General features: G+C 44.3%; 1 protein-coding gene across 2 annotated transcripts in view; it reads right to left on the reverse strand.

The window, feature by feature from the left end:
- ATP8B1 (ATPase phospholipid transporting 8B1) overlaps positions 1–26,738 on the reverse strand; it is a 110,947-nt gene that overhangs the window by 47,449 nt on the left and 36,760 nt on the right. Inside the window, exon 2 of one of the 2 annotated variants that reach the window (XM_059894617.1) lies at positions 14,064–14,266. In XM_059894617.1, coding sequence (XP_059750600.1) covers positions 14,064–14,244 — 181 coding nt within the window. In that variant the 5' untranslated portion in view covers positions 14,245–14,266. The remainder of the gene's footprint in view (positions 1–14,063; positions 14,267–26,738) is intronic. The other variant, XM_059894618.1, reaches the window with a different exon arrangement.

Below are 26,738 nucleotides of genomic sequence, written 5' to 3' on the forward strand. Positions count from 1 at the left end.
GAAACAACCTAAATACCACCAAGAGCAGCTGGCTAAACATCCACACAGTGAAAGCCTATGTGGTCTGCAAAAAAGAATGAGGTACCTTTATGTGTACTGATAGGGAAGATCTTCAAATTACACTAAGTGATAAAAGCAGGGAGTATCTACCATGCTTTCAGCCATGTGACATACAGGATGAATGCACAATAGGAATGCATGCATGCACACACACTTGCACACATGTGATTATGTGTATGTGTATCTATGGGTATATAAGGGCTCATGTTTGTAAGTATTCTTTGTGCAAGGAGTGTGTGTATATCTCCGGAAGGACATACGAGAAATTGGTAACAGCGGCTTCTTTCTGGGAAAGGAAATTGCATGGCTGAGACACAGAAGAGGCAGGGAGGGAGACTTCATTTTCATTCTGCACCCTTTTACCATCAGCTCTATGTGCACGTATTACCTTTGGAAAAAAATATGTTTGCAGTTCAATTCCTTCCCTTTATAGGTTTACATATAAATCAAATACGTAAGTTGCTTGACTTTCTTATGGTCATTATGCCATTATGTTTAATATTTTATCTAAAGGCAGTGGGATGGTGGGTGGGAATAAATCAAGGGAAGAGCATACAGGAAAAGATGGAAACCTATGCAGTCACGGGTAAAAACCACATCTACATTCAACAATGAGTAAATCTTAAAAATATCTCAGAATAAAGCCATACACACACACACACACACACACACACACACACAAATACATACTGTATTCCATTCCAAATCATTCCAAGTGTCTGATTCCATTTATACACAAAGTTTGAAAACATGCAAAACTAAACTGCAGTGTTTAGGGATATACATGTAGGTGGTAAAACCATAAAGGAAATCAAGGGAGTTATTACTATAAAAATGAGGATGGAGGTTACCTCTGAGGAGGGAGCAGGAAGGGGTGGGTAGGACGGACACGGGTGGGGCTTCAGGAGCCCCAGCAATGTTCCTGTGCTGGACCTGGGTGGTACTTACACATGTGCTACCTTAATAATGATCTGTTAAACTATGTATTTGTTTTCTATGCACTTTTCAGTATTTCAAAAATATAGGAAAAGTAGATCAAAACAGAGGCGAGAATAAAAGTAGTGACAGAAGGGAACTAGCCCAGGATGCTGACAACGGCCAGAACTCAGAACAGGTGAATGAGAGGAACAATGACCCAACAGTGATCCAGGCCAAGTTCTCCTGGGGGCTCGGGTTGGACATGACCTGGAGGGGGTCAAGTTGGAGGGGGAAGCAGATGGTATTGAGAAAAGTGTGTCCTGTCCACATCCAGCCCTGCTGCCAGGAGGGGCTCTACCTCTCTCAGGTCACGAATGCATATCGGTCACTGAGCTATATATGCGCTGAGTCCTTCCATTCTAAACTGGGTCCAGAACCATCAACAGGCCACAAGGGGTAGAACAGGTGAGATTTAACAAATCATGAGATCAACCCTGCCTGGGAAAGTGAATGAAATTCCTCCCCCTGGTGTCTTGGATTCTGGTCTTCCTAGATTAGGCTCTACCTCTATGTACACTCATAGTCTCTAGAACATATAGATGGAGAAAACACAGGTCAGCTGTAATCATGACATGTCTTGTAGCAGTGGTTCACAGAGTGAGGGTTCCAGACCAGTGGCAGCAGCGTCGCCTGAGAACTCGTTAAAAATGCCAATTCTCAGGCACTACCCCAGAACTGTCATATCAGAACTTCCAGGCATGGGCCCGAAAAAGTGTTTTCACAAGCCTCCCCAGGTGATTCGCATGCACACTCAAGTTTGAGAACCACTAATTTAAAATAAGGTAGAACTAGGGGTTAGCAGATACAAACTATTACATATAGAAGGGATAAACAACAGGGTCCTGCTGTATAGCACAGGGAACTATATTCAGTATCCTGAGATAAACCATAATGGAAAAGAATACAAAAAAGAAAAAAAAAAATATATATATATACACACACACACACACACACACACACACGTATGTATGTGTAACTGAGTCACTGCTGTACAGCAGAAATTAACACAACACTGTAAATCAACTATACTTCAATTTAAAAAAAAGCAAAAAATAAGGTAGAACTAGAACTCATTTCAATGGAAACCATCTCTCCATCAGACACAATCCCTACCTTGAGGAGCCCACTGTCTCTCCATGGTAGGCGGGAGAGATACCTAAACACATACAGGAGTGAAGACAATGTATAATGTGGAAGAAAATGTAAGGAAAGAGCTAAGCCCTTGGCAGGACAGGAATTCTAAGTAGCAGCAGTGAATCCGGCCAGGCTATGGTGGCGTCAAGAGGTACCTTTTTGGAAGAGGTACCTCTCGAGTGGACTCTTAAAAGCTACCCCCAAATCATGCCTGTACAGGGAGAGGAGAGGGGTGAAGGGCATTCCAGGCATAAATACAACAGCAGTGGCCAAAGCACAAAGGCAGAAAACAGCCTGGCCTGGGTTCACACGTGAAGAGCTGGGTGTCAGGGGACCACAGGAAGGACAGGAGGTGAGCTGAGAGCCAGTGGATTGAGGGGGCCTGGTACGGCAAGCAGAGGGCAGGGGAGATCCACCGGGGGCTTCAGGATGGGAGTGGCACGGCCAGACCGTGGTTTGCCCGGGTCACAGTAGGAGCAGTGCACAGGATACATTTGAAGGGAAGAAGTCTAAAGGCAGAAGACAACTGCAGTCATGGAAGGGAGAGTTGATGAGAGCCTGACCCAGGGCTAAGGGGACAGAAATGGGGAGAAGACAGATTCAAGAGCTATAGGACAGCTGACTAAATGTGGGCGAGAAAGAATGGGGAATAAAAATGAAATCAGGAGAAAGACAAACAGCATATGATATCACTTAAATGTGGAATCTAAAAAAATGATACAAATGAACTTATTTACTAGACAGAAATAGACTCACAGACATAGAGACAAACCTGTGGTTATCAAAGGGGGAAGGTGGGAGAGGGATAAATTGGGAATTTGGGATTAACAGATACACACTACTATATATAAAATAGATAACCAACAAGGACCAACTGTATAGCACAGGGAACCATATTCAATAACTTGTATTGTAATAACTTATAATGGAAAAGAATCTGAAAAATAATATGTATACATATACATCTGAATCACTTTGCTGTACATCTGAAACATTGTAAGTCAACTATATATTTCAATAAAAATATATATAAATTAAAAAAATAAAATAAAAATGAGAAAAAAGTGACCCCAGGATCCTAGTTTGGGTGACTGGATGAACAGAGGTGCCACAGATGAGCTAGAGAACTTAAGAGGTATCCATCTAGTTGGGGGGACAAGGCATTTTCAGATCTGGTGAACTGAAGACCCCCATAGGACACAAGGGACACAAGGGTGGAAACGTCCATCCATGAGCTATAGAAACCAAGCTGGAACTCCAGGCTGAGGTTCAGGTCAAAGATACAGATTTGAAGGTCCTCAACACTCAGACGTTAGTTGAAATCATGAGAGTGAATGGATTACATAGGAAGGGAGTATGGAGGCAGAACAGTGAGCCAAGAGCAGAGAGTTATGTAAGTACTGGGTGGAGGGGGAGGAAGCCGTGAAAGAGACTTCAAGGCTCAGGGAGAAATCAGGAGAATGGTGGGTAACAGAAGTGAGAGGGCACAGGCAGGAGGGGCAAGTAGCGAGCTGCCCGGTAAGAAAGGGCATAGATGCCCAATGATTTGGTGATCACAAAACCACACTGGTGACCTGATTGAAATACATTTCTTCTGGATGAGAAACTAAAGGGAGTTGGGCTCATTAGGAGGTGTTTCTTAGGAGGGGGGAGACTGAAGGGGCCAGGAAAGAGGGCATTAGGAAACAGGAAGAGAGGGGATGGCTGATGGTAGAGGAGTGTAGAGCAGGCAGGATGGCTCCAAGGTGAGGGGCAGAGAAGGATGAATGAAGGTTTGAACAGCTTTGAGTTTCTTGACTTACGAAGCACCCTCCGGAGAGTGGTGACAGTTTGAAAAGCTTTTGAGAAAATGGGAAAGGCACTAAGTATGGGCAGGTAAGAGACTAGAGTCAAGATTTTATCGAGTTTATCTGCTTGATTATGTGGTGTTTGTAGCATTCAGCTCTGTTGCACCCCATTCCCACCACCAAGTAAAAGAAAAAAAGAAACTCAAAAACTGATAGACTGAAGGCAAAGCAAAAGGCCAAATGCTGCTGTTTGCTTGTGGAAAAAAAAAGAAAAAACACACAACTTCACTCTTGTTCACACTTGCTACTCAAGGTGTGGACCAGGCGTATCACCTGACATCCGGTTAGAAATGCGCAATTTCAGGCCATGCTCCAGACCTGGCACCAGAAGGGCATTTTAACAAGATCCCCAATGAATTCCTATGCACCTTGACATGGGATGAGTTGCTCTTGATTCTACTGGAATCCGGGCTTTTATCCGGATGCTCAGGGCTCCACCCCCAGGGATTTTTGCATTAGACTGGGGTGAACCCAGCAAAAGTCTCAGGTGACCCTAATCTGCAGGCGAGTTGCTATCCACTGTTCAAGAGCAGCCATTTCCCAGCCTTTCTCCTGCCTCCATCACATCCATCTGAGGGTGACAAACCCTCCTTACAGTACACCTTGTCACTGAAGCAATACACTGCAGGGTATGAGCAAGGCAGGACTTTAGATTTTGAAATAAATGCCCCTCTCCTCATTGAGAATCTTTATTCTCATGGTGCTTTCCAAACTTGAATGTGCCTACTAATCACCTAGGGTCTTTGTTAAGAGATTCTGATTGGCTGATCTGGGAAGAGCCCAAGGTTCTGCATTTAATCAGAACCCTCGTGAGGCCAACTGGTAGACCTTGCTTGACGAGGTGCACTAGCGGATGCGATGGACTATTCTGTAATGTGAGGTTGAACCTGGTGGAATTCTCCCCTTGCCTCACTCCAGACCTACTCTATCAGCACCTCCAGGGGCTGGGTCCAGGCACCTATGGAGTTTTAAAAGCTCCCCACGTGATTCTAATGCATCAGCAGGATTAAAACCCCCTAGAGTTGGGGACTTCCCTGGTGGCACAGTGGTTAAGAATCCGCCTGCTGATGCAGGGGACGCGGGTTCAATCCCTGGTCCAGGAAGATCCCACATGCTGTGGAGCAACTAAGCCCGCGAGCCACAACTACTGAGCCCGCACACCACAACTACTGAAGCCCGCGTGCCTAGAGCCTGTGCTCCGCAACAAGAGAAGCCACCGCAGTGAGAAGCCAGCACACTGCAATGAAGAGTAGCCCCCGCTCGCCGCAACTAGAGAAAGTCCACACCCAGCAACGAAGACCCAATGCACCCAAAAATAATAAATAAATTTATATCTATATTAAAAAAAACCCTAGTTAGTGTCCTCCTAAGGTGACTTCTATCATTAAACACCTACTTTAGAGACTCAGGTTCCAAAGTGGCACCAGGAAAGCAATAGCTGAGTTGGGTGTCCATGAGCAAGAGCTTCTCACTTGAGGTTCAGTCATAAATGACACTGCTCAAAAGCAAGTTCTATAAAGTGAGACAATGCAGTCTCACCACCCCCTCCGTCATTACAAATCACTCAGCCGGGAACACCCCACACAGCCTTTAGTTTACAAGCCACCAGTTCCTGTGGTGTTCTTAAGGCTGCTGTAGTGGAAGGAAATTTATGGCTGATTAGAGAAAGAAAATAAGTAGCCAAAGTAGAATCTCCACATGGGGTGTGGGTCAAAAATTCAAAATGCATCAAATTAAGTGGAAAACATAGCTCCTCAGCATGTTTCCTGGATTTCCTAGGATTTCCATATTTTAATGGACTAGCTTAATCTGTTTTTTGATTCCAGATAAAAATTCATGGATGCTCTAAAGATCAACTCCCTTAATTCTGTCTTTTTATCTGAAGATATCACTTTCATCAGGGATCTAGCTGCCCTTGTTTTGTTGATGCCACATCTGGTCCGAATTTATGTTGTAAGAGAGAACTTCCTCTCTGTGCTCTGATGCTCTTGTGGTGATATCTTTAAGCCTTAACGATTAAACATTCCACCTTAAATACTGTCGACCAATGATCATTTTGCCCCTGAACAGAATTTTGATCAATGAAATTCTGAGTTGGAAAAGATTTTTTAAACAAATGCAGTTTTATATTTTCAAGCACAGAGAGCCACCCAACCCCGTCAAGAAGACAGGTCTTCGGGGATGACCTCTCATGGAGCGAGAGATGTGCGTGCCTAGCCTGCCAGCTGCTCGCAGGCATGTGCTCCAGAGGTGCCTAGAAGCGGTTCTGCAAGTGGTTTAGCATCGCCTGCACGGTCTTGCTCACAGTATTATTTGGCCTTCAACAAAAAACAAAAACAAAGATAAATGACACTAAAGCCTCTGTCTGAATCATCTCCAATTCCAAAGTTGTAGAATCAGAATTATTCAGTTCTCCTGGACATTAGTCACATGTCTTTGCTAACTTCACAAGCACAGACGGTATGCAAACTGGGTGAGCGTGTACTCCAGGAGCCCAGGGTCGGGGGGTGCCTGTGTGCTTATGGAGGGGGTGGGGGCAGATGCTCACTGGAGGGGCTCCTCTCCTAAAACTGAACTCACCTCTCCCTAAGAATACACAGTCTGGGAACTAAAGTTCAGTGCTATTACCGCGTGCTTAAGAATTTAAAATTCTAACAGTTCCCAGGGAAAATGCTGCACCATTCTTGGTCATTTCTTACCACTTCATCCTATATTTCTAAGCTGCCAGCTACCCAGCAACACAAATGGAATTCCTACAAATATCCAAAACTGGTCAAGTGCAAAACAACAACCCTCTCCTTGACCTACAAGGGGCTCCCCCCACCACTACTTATGCCCACAAACAGCTCTGTTATCCACTGAGGCAGAAGGCACCTTCTAAAGGCAGCTGCAACAGTATCTCCAATCCTGCAACGTGACCTTGTTACGCCTCCATCAAGAAGAGGTGTCTAATTTCCTTTCCCTTGAATCAAGGCTGGCCTCAGTGACTCTTCTGTAACCAAGAGCAGGTAGCACAAGGGATGCTGCATGAATTCTGTGACCAGCTTCTACTCTGATGTCTTGGGCCACTGGTTCTCCACGTGGTCCCTCTAGAATGCTCCCATGGCAGCCCAGCGTTATGCTGGGAGAAGCCCAGCCACGCGGAGGTGCTCCCACTGAAAGACCCAGTTGAGCTTTTGAGTTACCAGCTCAGATGCCAGATATAGGAGTAAAGAAGCTTCCAGATGATTCCAGGCCCCAGTCACCTCAGCTGTTCATCTCCATAGCTGAGGGCCCAGATATCCTAGAGCAGAAACAAGTCGTCTCTGCTGTGTCCTATCTGAATTCCTGACTCACAGAATCTGTGAACATCGTGAAATGGTCATTTTATGCCAATAAGTTGAGATTGTGTTTTATGTAGCAATAGATAACTGGAATATCCACTGGGCGTACGGGAGGGTGGGGTGGGCAGCTAAGCCAGAAATTATTCCTCAGGCATCCTTTTCCCTTGACGCTCCCATCTAATGGGATGTGTGAATGTCAAATCCCTAACATATGTCATGATCTGTCCCCTTCTCTGCGTCCTGGCCATCTTGGTTTTGATCCTCACTTGGATTATTATCTACTCCCTTCTCCCCACTGCGGCCAACGTAGGCTTTCTAAACAAATGTATGTACCCAGTGTATATTTATTGCGTGTCTATTATGTGCTCTGATGGAACAGATATGGCCTCAATTCTCATGAAGCCAACCGTCTACTGGGGAAGCTTCATCCCTACTTCACACAGTCATCCAAGGACATAATCATTAATGCCCACAGGGGTATGAAGAAAAGTGCAAGGGGCTCTGAGACCAGACAACAGGGGTCTGCTCCAGGCTGGGGCTGGGGGTCAGAGAAGGCTTCTTTAAGGAAGTGATGCCTATATCAAGCCCTGAAGGGTGAGAAGGAGACGGCCACAGAGAAGGGGGCTGCTCTGGTCGTTGGGAAGAGTGGATGGAAAGTAGTGGAGGAGGGAAAGACTTGCCTGAACCAGGAACTGAGCGTAGAACAGGGTGAACGGAACGCGTGAATAAGCCTGCAAGCTGCAGGCAGCCAGCCAGCTCGGTCGGGAGAGGGAGATGGGGCCCAATCACTCGGGCCTGAGCCGCCAAGGAAAGGAGATGGAATCAGATCCCAGTGCAGTGCCGTCTTTTGCCACCATGGAGGTTGGACTGAGAGGAGGAAACATAGCTACGGAGCAGCTGTGGTGGGAGGAGACCGCTGCTGCACTCTCAGCTGCGTTCTCTTCAGCCTAAACTGCTGGCATGCCTCCCTGAGGTCCTCTAGAAAGTGGCCAAACTCTTCAGCACGGCCACTGCCCCACCCCATCACTGAGCTCCAAGAATGACTCGAAGTTCCCTGAACTCTCAGCCCCTTGGAGCTTTCCTTCACGCTGCGTCGGCCTGGTAGGTCCTGAGACCACGGGGATCAATTTGCCTCTCACACTTATTCAGGACCCAGCGCAGGTGTCCTCACCTCCAGGAAGCCTTCCTTGACCAGGGAAGGCCTCTGAAGCGCTCACCTGGTTCCCTATTCATACCTCTGTTGAAGCCTCCGATGCTGTCAGTCACAAACACCCACCAAGCCTCTACGACAAATGCCCCCCAAGCCTGCTGCCCTGACACCGGCTCAGAATAAGACAGATTGGACCTTGGTCCTTGGAGCACTTACAGGTTTAGCTGGAAGATGGGTAATGTACAATCAGCATAAAATAGAAACCAGTCGTTTCTAAGTTACACTGTGATGGGTGCTGAAATGGAGGGGAGTGAGATTACACTAATCCTCTCCCCAGAGCATCTTTATTCCCCCAGGCTGAATCCCAGCTCCTCCACGTGCCGCAGGCATGCCACCCTCCCTCCTGCCACAGAGCCTCTGGATGTGGTCCCCTATTCGGGAGGTTCCTTCCTCTCCCTGCCCCTAATTAACTCTTCTTCGTCTGTCACTTGACAGCACGGGCATGCCTTTCCACAAGGAAGCTTTCCCTGACCCCCATCCAGGGCAGACTCTTTTGTCACAGCTCTTGGAGCGGAACCACAGGTCAATCCATTAAAAGACCAAGTCACTGCATGAGCGAGACTATTTTTGCAACCTTTAGCTTTGTCCCTGTCGCTTTGCGTGTGCGTGGGTGGACTTTTCCATAACTACAGCTCTCTGTCTTCTCTGTCTGAAGACTCTTATGCCTTGCCCCCCGGCAGGTACGCTGAACTATCGGAGACCCAGTCTAAGGTTTTATCTGAGAACCCACTGGAGCCTAGGAAAGCTTGAGGGTGGTGGGGTCAGCATAACTGTCCACAGATGTGCAAAAAAAAAAAAAAGAGAAGGCTGGAGAAGCTTGTACTAACAGGAAAGGTTTATAAGATGGCAGAGGCAGGGATGGCACTAAATCACCGGAAGTTTCCTTAAATATGTGGGTAAACTCATCGCTGGGAAATCAACTGTTCTTCAGCCCATCCACCTCTCCATCCATCCACCCACTCATTGTGCTTAGATGTGGGGATGGAAGGATCCATTAAAATGAGTGACTCAGCAGCTTCAGCCTGGGGGGTGGTCCAGGAGAATCTGAATATCCCAAAAGGAAGTGGAAGGGTCAAGAAGAAGATCTGATGATGGAAAGATGAGAGAGGAGATGATGGGTGGGGGTGATAACAGCTAATATTTATTGAGTATTTACTGCATGCCTGAAACTGTTCTCATTCCTTTACATTTATTTTCTGACTTAATCCTCACAACCACCCAATGAAGTAGGTACTCATATCATGTCCATTTTACAGATGGGGACACTGAGGTAGAGAGAGAGGAAGTCCTTTCCTCAAGGTTACACAGCTAGAAAGTGGTGAAGCCAAGGCTGAAATCCACACAGCCCGTGCCCGGCATCCTCCCTCTTCACCACCGTGCACACTGCCTCTCAGGGTCATGTACAGAGATGCGGTACATGAAGCGGATTAAAGGGGATTAGCTTGCCAAAGGCAGGCCTCTAGACAGAGAACAAAGGATGACCCGGAATGGGAACATTTTAAGGGTGGAAGGAAGAGTAGCCAGAAGGAAGGAGAAACAGGAGGAGTGCTGAGACAAGAAGGTGTCATCACCTGCCAGGGTGGCCAGCGTTTCCCGAAGGAGAGACTTTCAAAAAGGTCAAGCGCTTCAGAGCAAACAGAGGTAGGAAGAGAATGGTTGACAAAAAGCTCACTGGACTTGGCACTGGGGTTCTTGGTGATCTTTAAGAAAATGTGTCCCACAGGGAGGTGGGGCAGCCCACGGAGGGGAAGGACCGGGGGAACGGGTGGATGCGATGGTAGAGAAATGGGTTTTCAGAAGCTTGGTCATGAGAACAGGAGACAGGACAGCAGACAGAGGCAGAAAGCAGGATTCAGGTAAGAGTTTGCTGTAGGACAGGGAAGCGGTGAGTGTATCTGTAAGCCAGCCAGCGCGGAAGGAGGGAAGAGTTAACTGACAAAGCAACGCTGCCAACAAGGCAGGACACAGCTTTCTCATTCCATCCGCAGGCTCACGAGAGCGAGCCAAGGCGCCCTAATGCAGAGCGCTTATTGATTCCCAAGGACTTCACCTCTAAGCTGGTTCCTGACTGGCATAGAATTACCCAAGGAGTTGACCTGGGGACACCAGGATGGTGGAGGGGTAAGCTACACAAACAAACCAAAAAACCACCTAGAGTCAAGGAATTCTAGAGTCAAGGAATTTTAGGAACCTGTGGCTAAATAAAATTAAACTGGCTTCTTTAAAGTCTAAACGTTCTTGCATCATTTTATGCTAATGGACAACCTTAAACTCCAAGAAAAGGATAAAGAATTCTGAGTTTCTGGTCTCAGGGACCACAGAATCTTTGTGTCTGGGAATATCTGGCAGAACTAGGGTTTCTCAGAACACATTCTGGGATATACCGTTCTTGTGTGTTCAGGAAACAAGAATGTTCATTCCATCAGATGGAAACATTCCCACTCGTTTTTGTCAACAGTTGCTCAAAGGAAACCAAGGGTAAAGGTACTTTAGTAAAATCTGTGGGCTTCTTTCTTCCTTCACGGCACATTCTAACAGCAGGCTTACACCCGTTCTCGATTCTCACAGCACACAACAAACGTCCTTCCACTGAAAAGCACTTGCAATGGCCTCTCAAAATACTCGCTGACTAAAGCTCAGTGGGGCTAAAGCATCTTTTAAAAAAAAAAGAAAACCAATTTTCTGCACTAAGATCGGGTTAAAGGACTTCCCTGGTGGTGCAGTGGTTAAGAATCGGCTTGCCAATGTAGAGGACGCAGGTTCGAGCCCTGGTCTGGGAAGATCCCACATGCCGCGAAGCAACTAAGCCCGTGCGCCGCAACTACTGAAGCCCAGGCGCCTAGAGCCCGTGCTCTGCAACAAGAGAAGCCACCGCAATGAGAAGCCCGTGCACTGCAACGAAGACCCAATGCGGCCCAAAAAAAAAAAAAAAAAAAAAAGATATGGTTACAAAAATGAACATGGTTCACACATTTTTAGACATTGCTCTGCTGTAATAGGCCTGGGTCCCCGGTGTCACTCAACTGGATGGTACTTTGCAGAGTGACTCACGCTCCAGTGTTCTAAAGAAGCGAATCCTTTGAAGAAAATTGTCCTTCACGTAAAATGTCAAGACAGACAGATTATAGTTAAAAAGGAAAGTCAGAGTGACACTGACCTTCACTGGGAAAATGCCCAAGTGAGAATATGGGAGAAAAATTAAAAGAGGGGGAAAGAGGGATGCAGAGACAGAAGGGAGGAAGGGAGAGAGGAGGCCGGGGAGAGGAAGCAGAGTGGCCATAGGGGACGCAGGGCAGACGAGGGAACGGAAGTAAAGAGGTCTAGCACTTAATAAATGCCCTCTCTGTGCTTGGAAAGGGCACACAGAGGTGTTAGAACAGTAATACGTTTTTGGAATTCCCGGGCGATCCAGGGGTTAGGACTCGGCACGTTCACTGCTGGAGCCTGTGTTCAATCCCTGGTCGGGGAACTAAGATTCCGCAAGCTGCGCGGCAAGGCCAAAAAGAAATTAATAATAATGATAATAATGTTTTTTAAAGTCACAGGCAAAGTCACTTGACAAGGGTTTTTGAAAAACACCGAATTCCCCTAGAAATATAAGCCACCACTGGAAAAGACTCTGAAGAGCCAAGATCAAGTCCGAGCTCCCTCAGTGCCTGTGATCTGGGGGTAGAAATCTACGAGAAATATGACCTGTGAACTGAACGATCAGAAAGAGCCCGGGGCAGCAGAATGTGAAGGCAGAGTTGGAAAAAAACAGAGGTGAGAGTTTCCGCCCACTACGTGCCCCTCTGACATTTCCGAAGGCACCCAACCCCATCCCTTTGCCTTGTCCCGGACCACACATCTGATGACATGGCACCGAGCACCAACAGCAAAGTTCACCCCTAGAGAACTGCAGAGCCAATTCCCTGCCAGCTCATCAGATACCCACATACGGTAGGGATATGAAACTTAGAAGCACGGTGGGAGAAGGAATGAGGAAGAAACACATGATGTACTATTTGGGCGATCAACTAGAATTCCCCGTTCTAACTCGTCAGGCTACTTCAGCCTGAACAATATCCGGTCTGGACGTGTTATGACAGACGCCACATTCCTGTTCAGATTGGCAGTGATTCCACTGCACCGTAGCTCGATTATCGTGATTTTAGGGCCTGCTGCTTCAAGGCAGAAAGCACTTATACGCAATAGCTGAACATTACAGCCAGAAATCCGCAGTAAGATCTGATAATTCTAAATGTTTGATATGGAAAGCTGAGGATGGGAAAACAATAGACTTGAGACAATGGCCTTCCCAGGTTTTGGAGCCTGTGGTGGGAGGGGGCCCTTGTGGCACATGCACGTCCCCACACAGAAGGGCAGAAGACAGGCACCATCTGACCAGAGAGCAGGAGGAATCATTACGTAAGCGGGATTTCAGGCTTTGTCACTTTTTCTACAGGTGAAACCTGTTGGGGAAAAAAAAAAAAAAACACAAACAGCTTAACAGGCAGCAGAATCCCGGAGGGAGAGACGGGCAGGGAGTGACATAAGGAAAGCAGGCTTCTGGCAGGCCTGGAAGGGCAGATCGGCAATGACAGAGGCTCTGGGGAAACCAGATAAAACCAGAGGTTATTCTGATTGAGGCTGGGGAGAGGTGCATGTGGAGAAATATTCAGAAATAGAACAATTTCCTGGAGATTTCTGTGAATGGGAAACTGAAGTTATTTAGCTGGAATGCAAGGGACCGTGGAGGAGAACATTTTCCACCTGAAATCTGGAGCAGATCTGGGGTCTAAAGAGAAAAGGATCAGCTTCCTCATGGAGCAAAGGAAAAAAAGAACACATGTGTTTGCCGGGGTGGGAGAACCAGCAGGAAATGAAATAGAAAAGCCACAAGGGAAAAAGCAAAATCATAAAAGTCAGCTACGTTCTGTTACCCTAAATGACAGACTGTCTATGGCCATTTTCAAGAAACATCAGTAACGCTGAGTGGTTTTGACAGAGACTGTATGACTCACGAAGCCTGAAATATTTACTACCTGGCTCCTGACAGAAAACGTTTGCCAATCCGTGGTCTAGACTCTGCCTTGAAGCTGCCCTGATTCTAGGCAGGGAGCACAGTTTCCTGCATCTCAGGCTCCTTGGGGCGACCGGAGACCCATAAATTTTTTTTTTTTTTTTTTTTTTTAACTGGAGAGTCAAAACCCTTTTATATTCACAAATGACTGAACCAAAGGTATGGTGACTCCAAGGTTCTTGGGTGTGGTAACAAGCAAATTCTTCCACACTCAGCTTCCTTCTAAATTTATAGGCACGAAGCAAGACCTATTTTCTCTGCAGAACTTGTCAGCTATGGTCCACCGGCCCTACCACACCGAGGACAATGTGTACTTTTCCAAGCGCTTCAAGTTTTATCTGAAGCTAAGAGAAGGAAGATGCCTCCTGGACCATCCGTACTTTGCACCTGTTGCCAACTGCCCTTGTGAGGACGGACAAGTACCTCATTTCCAGGTCCCAGAGTGTTACCTTTTTTGAATGGCTCCCGGTTTTCCTCTGCTTCTCTGTTAACTCGATTCTGCTCTGGTTCCACCGCACGCTCCCGGTCTTCAAGTTCATCTTCTGTTTCATCATCACTGTAAGGGACCACTTCGTCATTAGGCTGAGAATCCTCCTCAAACGTCGTTTCTGAGTCTCTTTCTGTATTCATTCTGCTGGCAAATTGGAACTACCTGGTTTAAAAGAAAGGGAAACCAGAGTGAAACATGACTCATACCCAGTTTTTGGTTGAATTCTGCCTGCATTCGGTCACAATGCTTTTAACAGAACCTGACTTACTAACATGGAAATATGCCTGAATAATGATCCCAAAGTTCAAATGATCATGCAAATAACAACAAAACCATTCATTACTGATTAAATGCTTGGGTGAGAATTTACAACAGTAATGTAGCTGCAAACTTTTTTTTTAAGGGTATACAGGCTTTAAGGTTGTGTTTCAAATCGTGGGTCTCTACCCAGCAAAATTAATTTAATTGGTTCACAACCAACATTAAAATAAAGTGAAACAGATTTTAAAATATCAGAGTACAGCACGCATAAAAAGAGTTAGTACTGTTTGGGGAACAGTTTTACAAAACAGATACATATATGCATTTATTTGCATTGTGGGTCTTAATGGAAATGAATTTCTTTTGGAAATTGTGGATTGCTGGCAAAATTTGAAAACCACTGTCCTAAGATACCTGGTTTCTGCTAACGCTAATATTCTGAGCTTTTACTCTGCGATGCATTTAAATACAAGCTTAGGTCCTCAAACTTTACTAATGACTTCTTGAAAGCACATCCTAGCCTACTGCCTAACTGCCACCACCCACTCCCTATATTTAAAATTTGTGTTTGTGTATACACCACTGTATAAAGTGACGCTTTATAAGTGCCAAGTACAACCTCAGTTATATTTATATTAGGAAAATATTTACACTAATACCCCAGGCTTTGTGAGGACAGACATACAGCCTGGCATTATTTACATAAGCTTCATACCAACATGTACTCAGTATCATTAATAAAGGCAGCTCACGTTTATTTAGTGTTAACTGTGTGTGGGGCTCCGCATGAAATGCTTTATAAACATTGGCTCCTTGAAACGTCCTATATCACCCTAGTGAAGGTGGTATTGTTATTCGTACTCTATAGAGGAGAAAACCAAACCTTTGCAACGTTGGATAACTTGTACAACAATTACTGAAATTTTGAAGCAAGAGCAATTGCTTTCCAAGGAGACATCTTTTATATTCTACGTTTACGTTACAGTTTGTTAGATATTTTCATCAAGTGTTAGTTGCCTTGAGTGGAACTATTTAGCTGGCTGCATGCTTTATACCAAATCTAGCACCTTGAACATCTAAATTTTTATAACCATAGGTGTACATCTAGGAAATGTTCAAATACTTATGTGAGGAATTTGTCCAATATTATTTAAAACAAAACCCAGAAGCAACGTGGATAGCCAATGATTAGCAACTATATAAATAAATTGTGGCATCCTCACACAATGGGACAGCGCAAAACGATTTAGATCACGGTGGGACAAGTTTTAAATGACATTGCAAAAATCCAAACCCATTTAGTTGAAAGGTGAGTTAACAATCCACATGTACAGAATAGTCCCAGTTATTCGCAGACATTTATTCATTTTCCAAAATTTCAACAATTGCCATGCATGAGTCTCAGTGAGACGATGCACGTAAAGTGCTCGATTTGGTATTTAGCCTAGAAAGTACTCAAACGTCAGTCGCTGTTACTGTTAACAATTATTTCCATAATTAGAAAAACTGTGTTTTATAATAACAAATGGAACGGTGTGGGGAATCTATCCCTGTTGCCTTTTCCATCTCCAAAAATCACTTCTAAAATGCATCTGCCCCTCACTGGGAAGTAAAATATTAGACTATTACAAAATATGGTTATACTTAAGCACAGGCATATTCACAGTTAAAACCTTTAATTGCCAAGTAAAACATTTTTCCTCTCTCCCAATTTTCTGCGGGTTAGTAAATGACTATTTCTTGGGATTTTACATGTGTTTAATTGGCCCTACTTGTGGTTTTATGCTTTAGCTAATATTTTAATATACTCCTTAAAAAATTCCCAAACTCTCAAAGGCAGAGTTTCACCAGAAATTTTTCAAAACAAACATAATAAAAGTGGTGACCATTTATTGAGCACCTACTGTCTGTCAAGCAGGAAAACCCTGTGAGGGAGATGTTATCTACCCATCTTTCAGATAAGGAGACTGAGGCTCAGCTGTGGCAGAGTTAGGATCTAACCTCTCCATTACAGGGGCACAGAACATACTGAAAAGTCTGAAAGCATCATAGAGAAAGTTTCTTTATTGTAGTACATATACACAACTAAATTTACCATTTTAACCATTTTTAAGTATCCAGGTCAGTGGCATTAACTGCATTCTGTAGAAACATTTTGTAAGTGATCATTTCGTTATCATTATTGCCAAGCGTCTCCATGCTTATTTCCCATGTTAAAGTTGGACCCAGGGGGACTTCCCTGGTGGCAGTGGTTAAGAACCCACCTGCCAATGCAGGGGACATGGGTTCGAGCCCTGGTCCAGGAAGATTCCACATGCCGTGGAGCAACTAAGCCCGTGCATCACAACTACTGAGCCTGTGCTCTAGAGCCCGCGAGCCACGACTACTGAGCCCACGCACCTAGAGCCCATGCTCCGCAACAAGAGAACCCACCAAAAGGAGAAGACCGCGCACCACAACGAAGAGTAGCCCCTACTCGCTGCAACTAGAGAAAGCCCGCACGCAGCAACGAAGACCCAATGCAGCCATAAATAAATAAATAAATAAATAAATAAATAAATAAATAAATAAATAATTTAAAAATTGGATCCAGGGAATTCCGTGGCAGTCCAGCGGTTAGGACTCCGTGCTCTCACTGCCGAAGGCCTGGGTTCGATCTCTGGTCAGGGAACTAAAATCCCACAAGCCACATGGCACAGCCAAAAAAAAAAAAAAGATGGAAGATGGAATCCAGTCCGAATCCAGTCCTTCGAGGTTGAAGGAGGAGACAAACAAAAAGGAATAGATTTGACAACCACAAGCATGGGATCCAAAGAAAGCAAACCACTGCACAATCAACCAACTCACCAGCCGAACACATGCCACAGGCCGGAGCTGGGCGGCTGACTTGGAAGGCTGCGTGGGGACCTCTAAGCTGAGCAGGAAGTTCTTTGCTGTATGTATGTGAGTGTAATGCAGACACTCATAGAATAGTTTAGCTCTGCCATCTTAGGCTACCAAAGAAAAGTTAGCTAGAAATCATTTCTTGGAAGCCCTAGGTGACATAAAGCAGCTTTCCAGGTCTAAACCATGATCTCTGTAAAGCAGGCACTACATACATGGATTTGGAAACTTTGTAATGTCTCTTCCCGTCACTCCAGCACGTCACAGACACCCGTGCGTTTATTCAACCTCCACTGAGCACCTGCTTGGCACAGACTGCTACCGTAGGCACTGGGAACCAAACCATCGTCCAGGTTATTGAGGGATACGGGTAAGTAAATTATGTGTGACAGCCCCAGGACACAGCAAGGCCTGTGTTTTCTCCCCAGACACATACCTCCAACCCATTTCCTCCTCTCCATCTCCACGGCCACCACCCTAATGCAGGCACCACCATCTCTCTCCTGAAACGCTGCAGGTGGAGCCTAACAGGACTTCCCACCATCCACTTCCACCCGGCCACCAGAGTCATGCCGCTCTCCTGCTTAGATCCTTCCTATGCGTTACGGACTGAACTGCCTCCCCCTAAAATTCAAAGATTGAAGCCCTAACCCTCAATGTGACTGTGTATGAAGATAGGGCCTTTAAAGAGGTGACTGAGGTTAAATAATGTTATATGGGTGGGGCCCCAATCCGACGGGTCTCACGTCCTTATAAGAAGAGGATAAACCACCCAAGAGCTCTCTCTTTCTGCACATGCATAGAGGAAAGGCCATATGGGGATGGTGCAAGATGGTGGCCAAGGAGAGAGGCCTCTCCAGAAACCACACAGGAGGCACTTTTGACTCTGTCCTTTGGAGACTTACAGTCTAGACAGGAGTCAGCAAATTACAGCCCGAGGGCCAGATTTGGCCAACCATCTCTTTTTGTAAATAAAGTTTTATTAGAACACATCCTTGCTCTTTCCTTTATGTACTGTTTATGGCTGATTTTGCACAATAGAAGAGTTGAATAGCTGTGATAGACACCGGATGGCTTCAGAGGCTAAAATATTTACCATCTGGCCCTTTACAGAAAAAAAGTCTGTTGACCCCTGAACTAAAACAAAAGATAATAAGAGACAGCAACAAAAGAAGTGGTCAATATCAAATGCCCACGGTCACATAAAATCATCACTGACCCAGATAAATCATGCATGCTTTGGGAATGTGAAATAAACTACCAGGTGTAGTGGTGGGGAAATGTCCCTAAATCGTACAGTTGCCCTATTGATTGGGAATGGTACTATTTCAACTGCTGCATAGCTGTTTAACTAGAAAAGACACACAATTCCAAATGCCTGAGGTAACAACACACCATCATCTCCCGTTTCGTGTGAGGAAGCTGTGGTCATGCATCTGCCAATACACAGTTCAATGCAGTATTTCATCATTAATCCATGTGCTTATAATCACGACATTGGATAAAAATGTGAATAAATATTAGAGCAAGGAAGCAAAAGATTTATCAGGATTTTTAAAAAGTCATCAATGTGATTTAGCATTCAAGGATTTTCCTGGTCACATGATCTTAGGAAAATGTCCTTAGCTCCTGCTCAGGCTGAAAAGCAGCATGATTAATTGGAAAGAACACAGGTCTGGATTCAAACCATGGCTCTACTGTTCACCACTTTATTACCATTTTGGAAGCTCATTTTTCTCATCTGTTAAAAAAAGGGAGGAGGAAGAAGAGGTCTCATTTCCCATCCTGCCTTCTGCAGTATTCAGCCCTCTTGGTCATAAACCCCAGAAGACAGGAGGGGTAAATGGCAAGATTTCCAAATTTGAACCCCTAACATCTATCACTTGCCATCTTTAAATAACTGGCTATGAAATGCTTGTGAAGTGAATGAATTCATGAAATTCTGTAATCCCTTTGTGGAGGAGGGGGTCTGAAGGAGAGAGAACAGGGAAACCCAGGCACAAAGAAATACCTTTCCGCCTTTGCAATAAAACTCTGAAGTCAGAAGTAATGAAAGCACAAACTTTTGTTGCTATCACAAGGTTTCTAGATTCAAATGAAGGGAAAAGAGGAATAAAAAAAGTTGAGTTCTGCCACTGCTAGGGTCTGATCTGTACACGTAACACAACTCAGAGGCTAGGGAAGGCCAAGAGTCCCCGATCAATGATATCTTTGTGGTATAAATTGATTCATGTCCAGGATGACTCCAGCCTAAACAGGAAGTAAGATTCACAATATTCATTTTTGTTCATTCTTCATCATCTTTTTTATGGCTCTTTAAAATCCTCAACAAGAAAGGGTATTTCTGAAATGGATTTTTCCTCATTTCATTTGCCTATTTTTATTATTATTATAGATAATGCAAAATATTTAACATAACATATATCATACATATATCATGATATAATAAATTTGTGTATTATATTTTTATATGCTCTATGCTATATATGCATGTTTTAATTCTATGTTCCATACTAAATATAATAAATTAACAACTCTGGGGGACTTCCCTGGTGATCCAGTGGGTAAGAATCTGCCTTCCAATGCAGGGGATGCAGGTTCAATCCCTGGTCGGGGTACTAAGATCCCACATGCCGCAGGGCAACGAAGCCCGCGTGCCACAGCTAGAGAGCCTGCGTGCCACAACTAGAGAGCCCTCGTGCTACAACTACTGAGCCCACGCACTCTGGAGCCCACACACCACAACTAGAGAAGTCCGCATGCTGCAACTACAGAGAAGCCTGCATGCCGTGACGAAGACCCAGCACAGCCAAAAATAAATAAATAAATAAATAAATAAATTAAATAAATAAATAAATAAATAAATTACAACTCTGGCAGGCAGAATCTAAGATGCCTCCAATGATCCCACCACCTGGTGTTCATGCTCTTGTGTAATCCCCTCCCCATGAGAATGGACTGGACATAATGCCTTGCTTTTTTTTTTTTTTTTAAACATCTTTATTGGAGTATAATTGGTTTACAATGGTGTGTTACTTTCTGCTTTATAACAAAGTGAATCAGCTATACATATATAATGCCTTGCTTTTAACCAACAGAATGGGGTGTCTTGTGTGTGATTAGATTATAAGAGGCTGTGACTTCCTTGTTGCCAGCCAGCTCTCGTCCCCTCACCCCTTCCTGGCTTTGATGAAGTAGTTATCCTATGGAGAGCCTCCTATGTAAAGAAACTGAGTGGGCATCTGGCCAATAGCCAGCAAGGAACTGGGGTCCTCAGTCCAACAACCCTTAAGGAAATGAATTTTGTACACGTACAGCATGGTGACTATAGCTAACAATACTGTATTGTATAGTTGAAAGTTGCTAAGAGAGTAGATCTTAGAAGCTCTCATCACACAAAAAAAATTGTAACCATGTGAGATGATGGATATTAACTAAACTTACTGTAGTAATCATTTCACAATATATACATACATCAAATCATTCCGTTGTATACCTTAAACTAATGCAGCAATGTTATAGGTCAATTATATCTCAAAAAACCGGAACAAATAAGCACATTTTTTGAATTTAAAAAAAAGGAAAGGAATTTTGGCAACAACCACAGGAACTGGGAAGTGGATCCTTTCTCAGTCCAGCCTTCAGATGAGACCCCAGCCTGTGCTGACACCTTAACTGCGGTCTTGTGAGAGACCCTGAAGCAGAGGACTCCGTTAGGCGGTGGTCAGATTCCTGATCCACAGAAACTGTAAGACAACATACGTGTTGTTCTAAGTTTTGGAGTAATTTGTTATGTAGCAATAAATAACTAATACACATATCATTAATCACAAATAATAAGAATTTTATGGTAAGACACCTAATATGGCTGGTATTATTTCCAAGTAATTCCGAAGAAGAGCCCCATCCAAGAGGCAGCAGAAATCTCTATGATCCTAGTCGGTCCAGACACATGCCACACACTGTTTGGAATCTGCTCAACACTCTTTTTTTTTTAATTAATTTTTTTATTGGAGTATAGCTGATTTACAATGTTGTGTTAGTTGCTCAATACTCTTGAGAGTAAAATCTGACAAGTTGGACGACCATTGTAATTAGACCAAAAAGATCTCATGAACCAACAGTAATAAAACCTACCTAAGATCTAGATTAAATTCAAACTTTATACTGTTCTAGAAACAACACAATTACTGTTCCTAGGACAAATGGGGTTATAATTTTTACTTCCTCCCAAACTGAAGCCTAGAAAACCTAGAAGCCTGGGATAACTAACACAAAACTGAGGGACCATTAATATCACCATTGTAGGGACAATTCAGCCAGGGCCTTTACTCATGATAGAAAAGGCTTCTCTGGGTCCACAGCTTTATCCTCTTTTCCTCTGAAAGTCCACCCAGAGCCCTTTGCCACAAAGGAAGACCGACCCCCAGTTCACATCACACACCTCTGATGGTTACCATTTAAAAAGGTGTAGGGGAAACCTCAAAACTTTGACCTCTCGGAGAAGGGCAGTTTTTTTCATTCTCCTGACAAAACTTAAAGGACTTCTTGGTGATATTGTCATCCCAACTCTGTCATGGGCTCCCCAGCATATCCTAGTAATGATGACTTCTTCTTGTTACCACTAGGTTGCCCCTTACCGTTCACTCCTAAGTATTTTCACATACATCCTCTCTCACAATTGTCATGGAATTATTCTGAGACAGGTGGCCAGGTGCTATCATTGCCATTTTACCAATGAGAAAACTGAGGTGGTTAAGGAACCCTCCCAAGGTAATTGAGCTCCTAAGTGGTAACATCAGATTGGATGCAGGCCCCCTTACCGCATCCCCGGCTCTGTGCTAGGTGTGGTGCAGTACACACACCGTGGCTTCAGAGTGGAATTCAAGCTCCGTCCAGGAAGCTGAATCAGAGCCTGCTTCCCGACTGCAAGTGGCAAGTGCTTTCCTTGTCTACAGACCAACTTAGAGCCTCCTAAGTCACAAGAAAAATGTAAGCAAAGGAAATGGAGAACTTGACAAACAAACTAAAGCCAACTCTGGGGTCTACAGACAGGTCTCTCCTTCACTGATGAGTTGTAACATTTTAAAAGCTTCTCCCTTTATGTCACGTTAGAGTGTATGGAAATCAATAATCATTTCCTAGCTGTTTTGAGCTGGGCAATGTGTGTGGTAATCACAGAGGGGAGCAAGAACTCTGGATGGACGGGAGAGACATTTTCAGGAATGAGGAACAGGCGGAGTGAAAACAGCGGCAGGAAAGTAAATATAAGGCAGCGGCCCGGCTGTAAGATGTAGGGGGTATCGGGGCAGAGCTCAGGAAAGGCTGGTTGGAGTCATCTTCCCCTGCCTATGAGGACCCGACAAGGCTTTATTCCAGGCAGTGGACAGAGGTACTGAACATATCTGCAAGGAGAGACATCCGATCTGCCCCGTGCTTCAGCAGGATGAATCTGATAGCGGAGGGAGTGTGGGTGGCCAGGAAGGTGCGAGCCAGGCAGGGAGACCATCCAGAGGTCACGCTGGACGCTGAGCATCTCCCAGGCACACTTGTCACCGGTAACACCAAGCAGTTCGGTCCTATTACCTCTGCGGCCACATTCAGCAATAACGCTCGGCGTGTGAATGTAGCTGCAGCCAGAAGGAACACAGGCCCGAAATAGGGTGGTGCCAACTAGAAAAATGTGTTTCAAACTAAGATTGGGTGGGGCTGCCATTCTTTTGTCTGGAAAACTAAGAAAAATAAACAGAAGACTAGAATGGATTCCCGTAGGATAATAATGCCAGAATTCCCCCCACAGGTTGACTTTGGAGCACAGCTTCCATCCACAGTGTGTTTTGATAATAAATACTGAAAGTTACCAGGAGAAAAACATTGTTATTTTTACATTCAAGCATCATCCTTACTTGTTAGGGACAATGGTCCCATTTTACTTCATTACTATTGCCTCTGTGATTAGGTTTTTCACTTCTATTCGTGCTTAAATAATATAAAATCATTGGGGCTTTATATTTGACAGTTGCCTGGAAGCCAAACCTCCAAGGTGAAATAAAAAGTTAGTCTGTCGAGTTGAATTAATTTTAATGTTTGAAGAGTCACCAGCCTATTGATGGATGGATGCAATTAACAGAAAGATTACACTACAGAAGGATATAAGAAGCAGCAGAATCTTGCAGAACTGAATATAAATCTTAAAACTTTTCATTCTACAAAGAGACAATTTGTATTCCCCATTCAGATTCAATAGGAACTGCTTGTTTGAATAAAAGGGTAGAAAAAGGTCTGATGTAACAAGCAAATGGGAACAAACACACAGGAAAAGATTACTCTTACTAGCAATCAAAGAAGGGCAAACTGAGGAAAATGTAAGACACCATTTTATGCCTATTAAGTTAACAATATTCAATGACTACATCTAATTTGAGCAGTTGTAAAGCTGAGTGAATTCTCTCTCTCTCTCTCTCACACACACACACACACACACACACACACACACAGGCCTCCTGCTGCTGACACTGAAATTGGTACATTCCAATGGAAAGCAATATAGCAACACTTTATGTCCCAATAACACTAAAGATGTTTATAACATGTGACCCAATAATCTCATTTATAGAAACATTTCCAACAGAAACAATTCAACAAGTAAAATAACTCTATTCACAGAAGAATTTTGGATTGTTGTTGTCAGCTCTATAAAGCAGGAATAGAAACCATCTGAAAGTCCATCAGGATAATGGTTTTATAAATTATTATCTTAGAGTATCCATTAAAAATGACAGCCCTAGAAACATAGGAAATGCTTTAAATACAACATTAAGTTGGGGGAAAGACAGAAATCAGAACTGTGTCCTATTACTGCAGCTTTGTAAATAATACATACATGTGTATTTTGGAAAAGAATTTTTGCTCTGCAAGAAGAAACCCACTGTGTGTGTTTTTCTTCTAAAGTAATCAACAATTGATAATACCTACCCACCCTTATATCTGAAGACTGTTCAGCAGTCACTTATGTGCTGGGCTCATTTCATGAAATCCTCACAACATACCTAAAAAGCAGGTATTATCCTCATTTTGCAGGCTTTATAGAGGTTAGGTGACTCCTCCAGGGTCACAGAATGAGATTTCAACCAGGTGTGTTTGCCCCCAAATCTCTTAAGATTTGTCACAGAGCTGTTTAAAGGGAGAGAAAAGATGTGTCAGGGTATCAGGACCATGCCCACCCACGCTTTCTTACTATCAATCAGCAGGAGCGAAAGCAGGTTGCTTTCATCCCGAGGTGGTCTGAGCCCTGAAAAGGGATGGTTTGCATGTCAGGACAGGAGAGATGAAACCTACCTTTTTATCTTTCGTATCAACACACCTTCCCGGTGCATTAGTCAATATAAGATCCCAATTCTCTCCTAAGGATCATGAAATGCCATGAAATCTAGTCTGGGCCCATTTTTTTCCTTACAGCCCTCTGTGCCAATGGAGACCCCAAACTACCGACCTTCACTAAACTTCCGGGCTTCACGCAATAAAAACAACAGACCTCAAGAGCCCTGGACAGAGGTCCAGTGACAAAATGATTTAAAATGTTAGTTGTTCCTCATCCCATCATAATAGACATCTGAAAGGTCTGTGGCCTCAACTGAAAATACAAACTCCCTCGTGGTACCTTTTTATATGTAAAGATGTTTTATATTCTCCAAATACTCATATGTAAATATGTTTCAAGGTTTAAATAGACAGTATGTATGATTGATACATCAAGGATGATCAGGGCACCTACTTGGTATCTTTTCAAGACACTGTCATGGGGACTTCCCTGGTGGCACAGTGGTTAAGAATCCGCCTGCCAATGCAGGGGACACGGGTTCAATCCCTGGTCCAGGAAGAGCCCACATGCTGCGGAGCAGCTAAGCCCATGCGCCACAACTATTGAGGCTGCGCTCTAGAGCCCACGAGCCACAACTACTGAAGCCCGTGCGCCTAGAGACAGTGCTCTGCAACAAGAGAAGCCACCGCAATGAGATGCCCACGCACCGCAACAAAGAGTAGCCCCTGCTCACCACAACTAGAGAAAGCCCACGTGCAGCAACAAATACCCAAAGCAGCCAAAAAAAACAAAAAAAAGACACTGTCATGGTTTCATGAATGTCTATGCCTGGTCACAGAGTCTTACTTCTCGGTCCATTTGAACATTAATATCTTCACAAATTCTGGGTCCCAGAAATTGAAGGGATGAAGGCCACAGCTGATATTTCATTACTGTCTCCCCTGCTGTATTTAAAGTCAGCTTAGAGGACACAACTTAGATTACAAACTCTTCCCAGACAGCTGAATTCACACCCAAAGTTTTGGACCAAGATCATACTGCAAACACGTGGTTAATATTTTATATGTCCCTTGGAAACACGTTTGGTTTGGAAGATCTCCAGTTTCCTACAGATGGTCAGCAATTCTAACTATCTGTCTGGCTTTCAGATTTTTGGACAGGTCAACTAACAGAAATGTCTAAGTTTCTACAGATCTGATAGGTTTAAGGATTTATGAGAATAGTTATAGAGCTTCCAAAGCTTCCAGTGTTTTCCTGGGATGATGGTGGTGAGTGTTTAAAGGTGGCTGACTACACATTCTGTGTATCAGTCACTGAGCTGAGAGCTTGGCATGTACTATTTTATTTCATTTGCTGAGGGTCAAATTGTTATCCCCATTTTACAGATCAGGAAACTGACATTGAGAGGTTAAGTTCTCTGCCCAAGGGCATATAGGAGGTACATGGGATAAAATTCCTTATTGAAAGTCTACGCTCTTAGTCACAACACTCAGTGCCTTAATTGTACCTAACAGCATCACCATGGGGTAAGTTGGAGAAGAGATAATTAATCCAATTTATAGCTGAGGAGACGTATAACTAAGAGACACACAGTTAACTTTGTGTTGGAGCTAGTATGGGCGTGTGCCCAGCCAGGATGCCCTCGACATCCTCGGCTCTCTCCACTCAAGGTCTGACCTCTGAGGAAACTGAGCAAGGGGGAGGGGGCATCAAATGGAGGTCACTACTGGCAAGCGTGGGTTCACCCTTACAAGAGAATTCCTCACTGTCACCTAGAATCCGGGTCTCTGACTTTATATGAAATGCCTTTTGCCCTCTGTTTACCTGAGAGGAAGAAGTCCTTGGAGCTGCCTGACTCTTGCCCTCTACCCCATCCAGCCCCCTACACTGACTGGTCACATACTTTCCCAAAGGTGCCCCTTGGCAGTGTCCTTAGAAGAGCCCCTGGGGCAGAGGGGCTCAGTAGTTCGGCCGCTGTCTTTTTTTTTTTTAAATCACTTTTTATTTATTTATTTATTTATTTTATTTTTGGCTGCATTGAGTCTTTGTCGCTACGTGCGGGCTTTCTCTCGTTGCAGCAAGCAGGGCTACTCTTTGTTGCGGTGCATGGGCTTCTCATTGCAGTGGCTCCTCTTGTTGTGGAGCACAGGTTCTAGGGGTGCGAGCTTC

Source organism: Balaenoptera ricei, chromosome 14 (genome assembly GCF_028023285.1).
Source record: "Balaenoptera ricei isolate mBalRic1 chromosome 14, mBalRic1.hap2, whole genome shotgun sequence".
Lineage (NCBI taxonomy): Eukaryota > Metazoa > Chordata > Mammalia > Artiodactyla > Balaenopteridae > Balaenoptera > Balaenoptera ricei.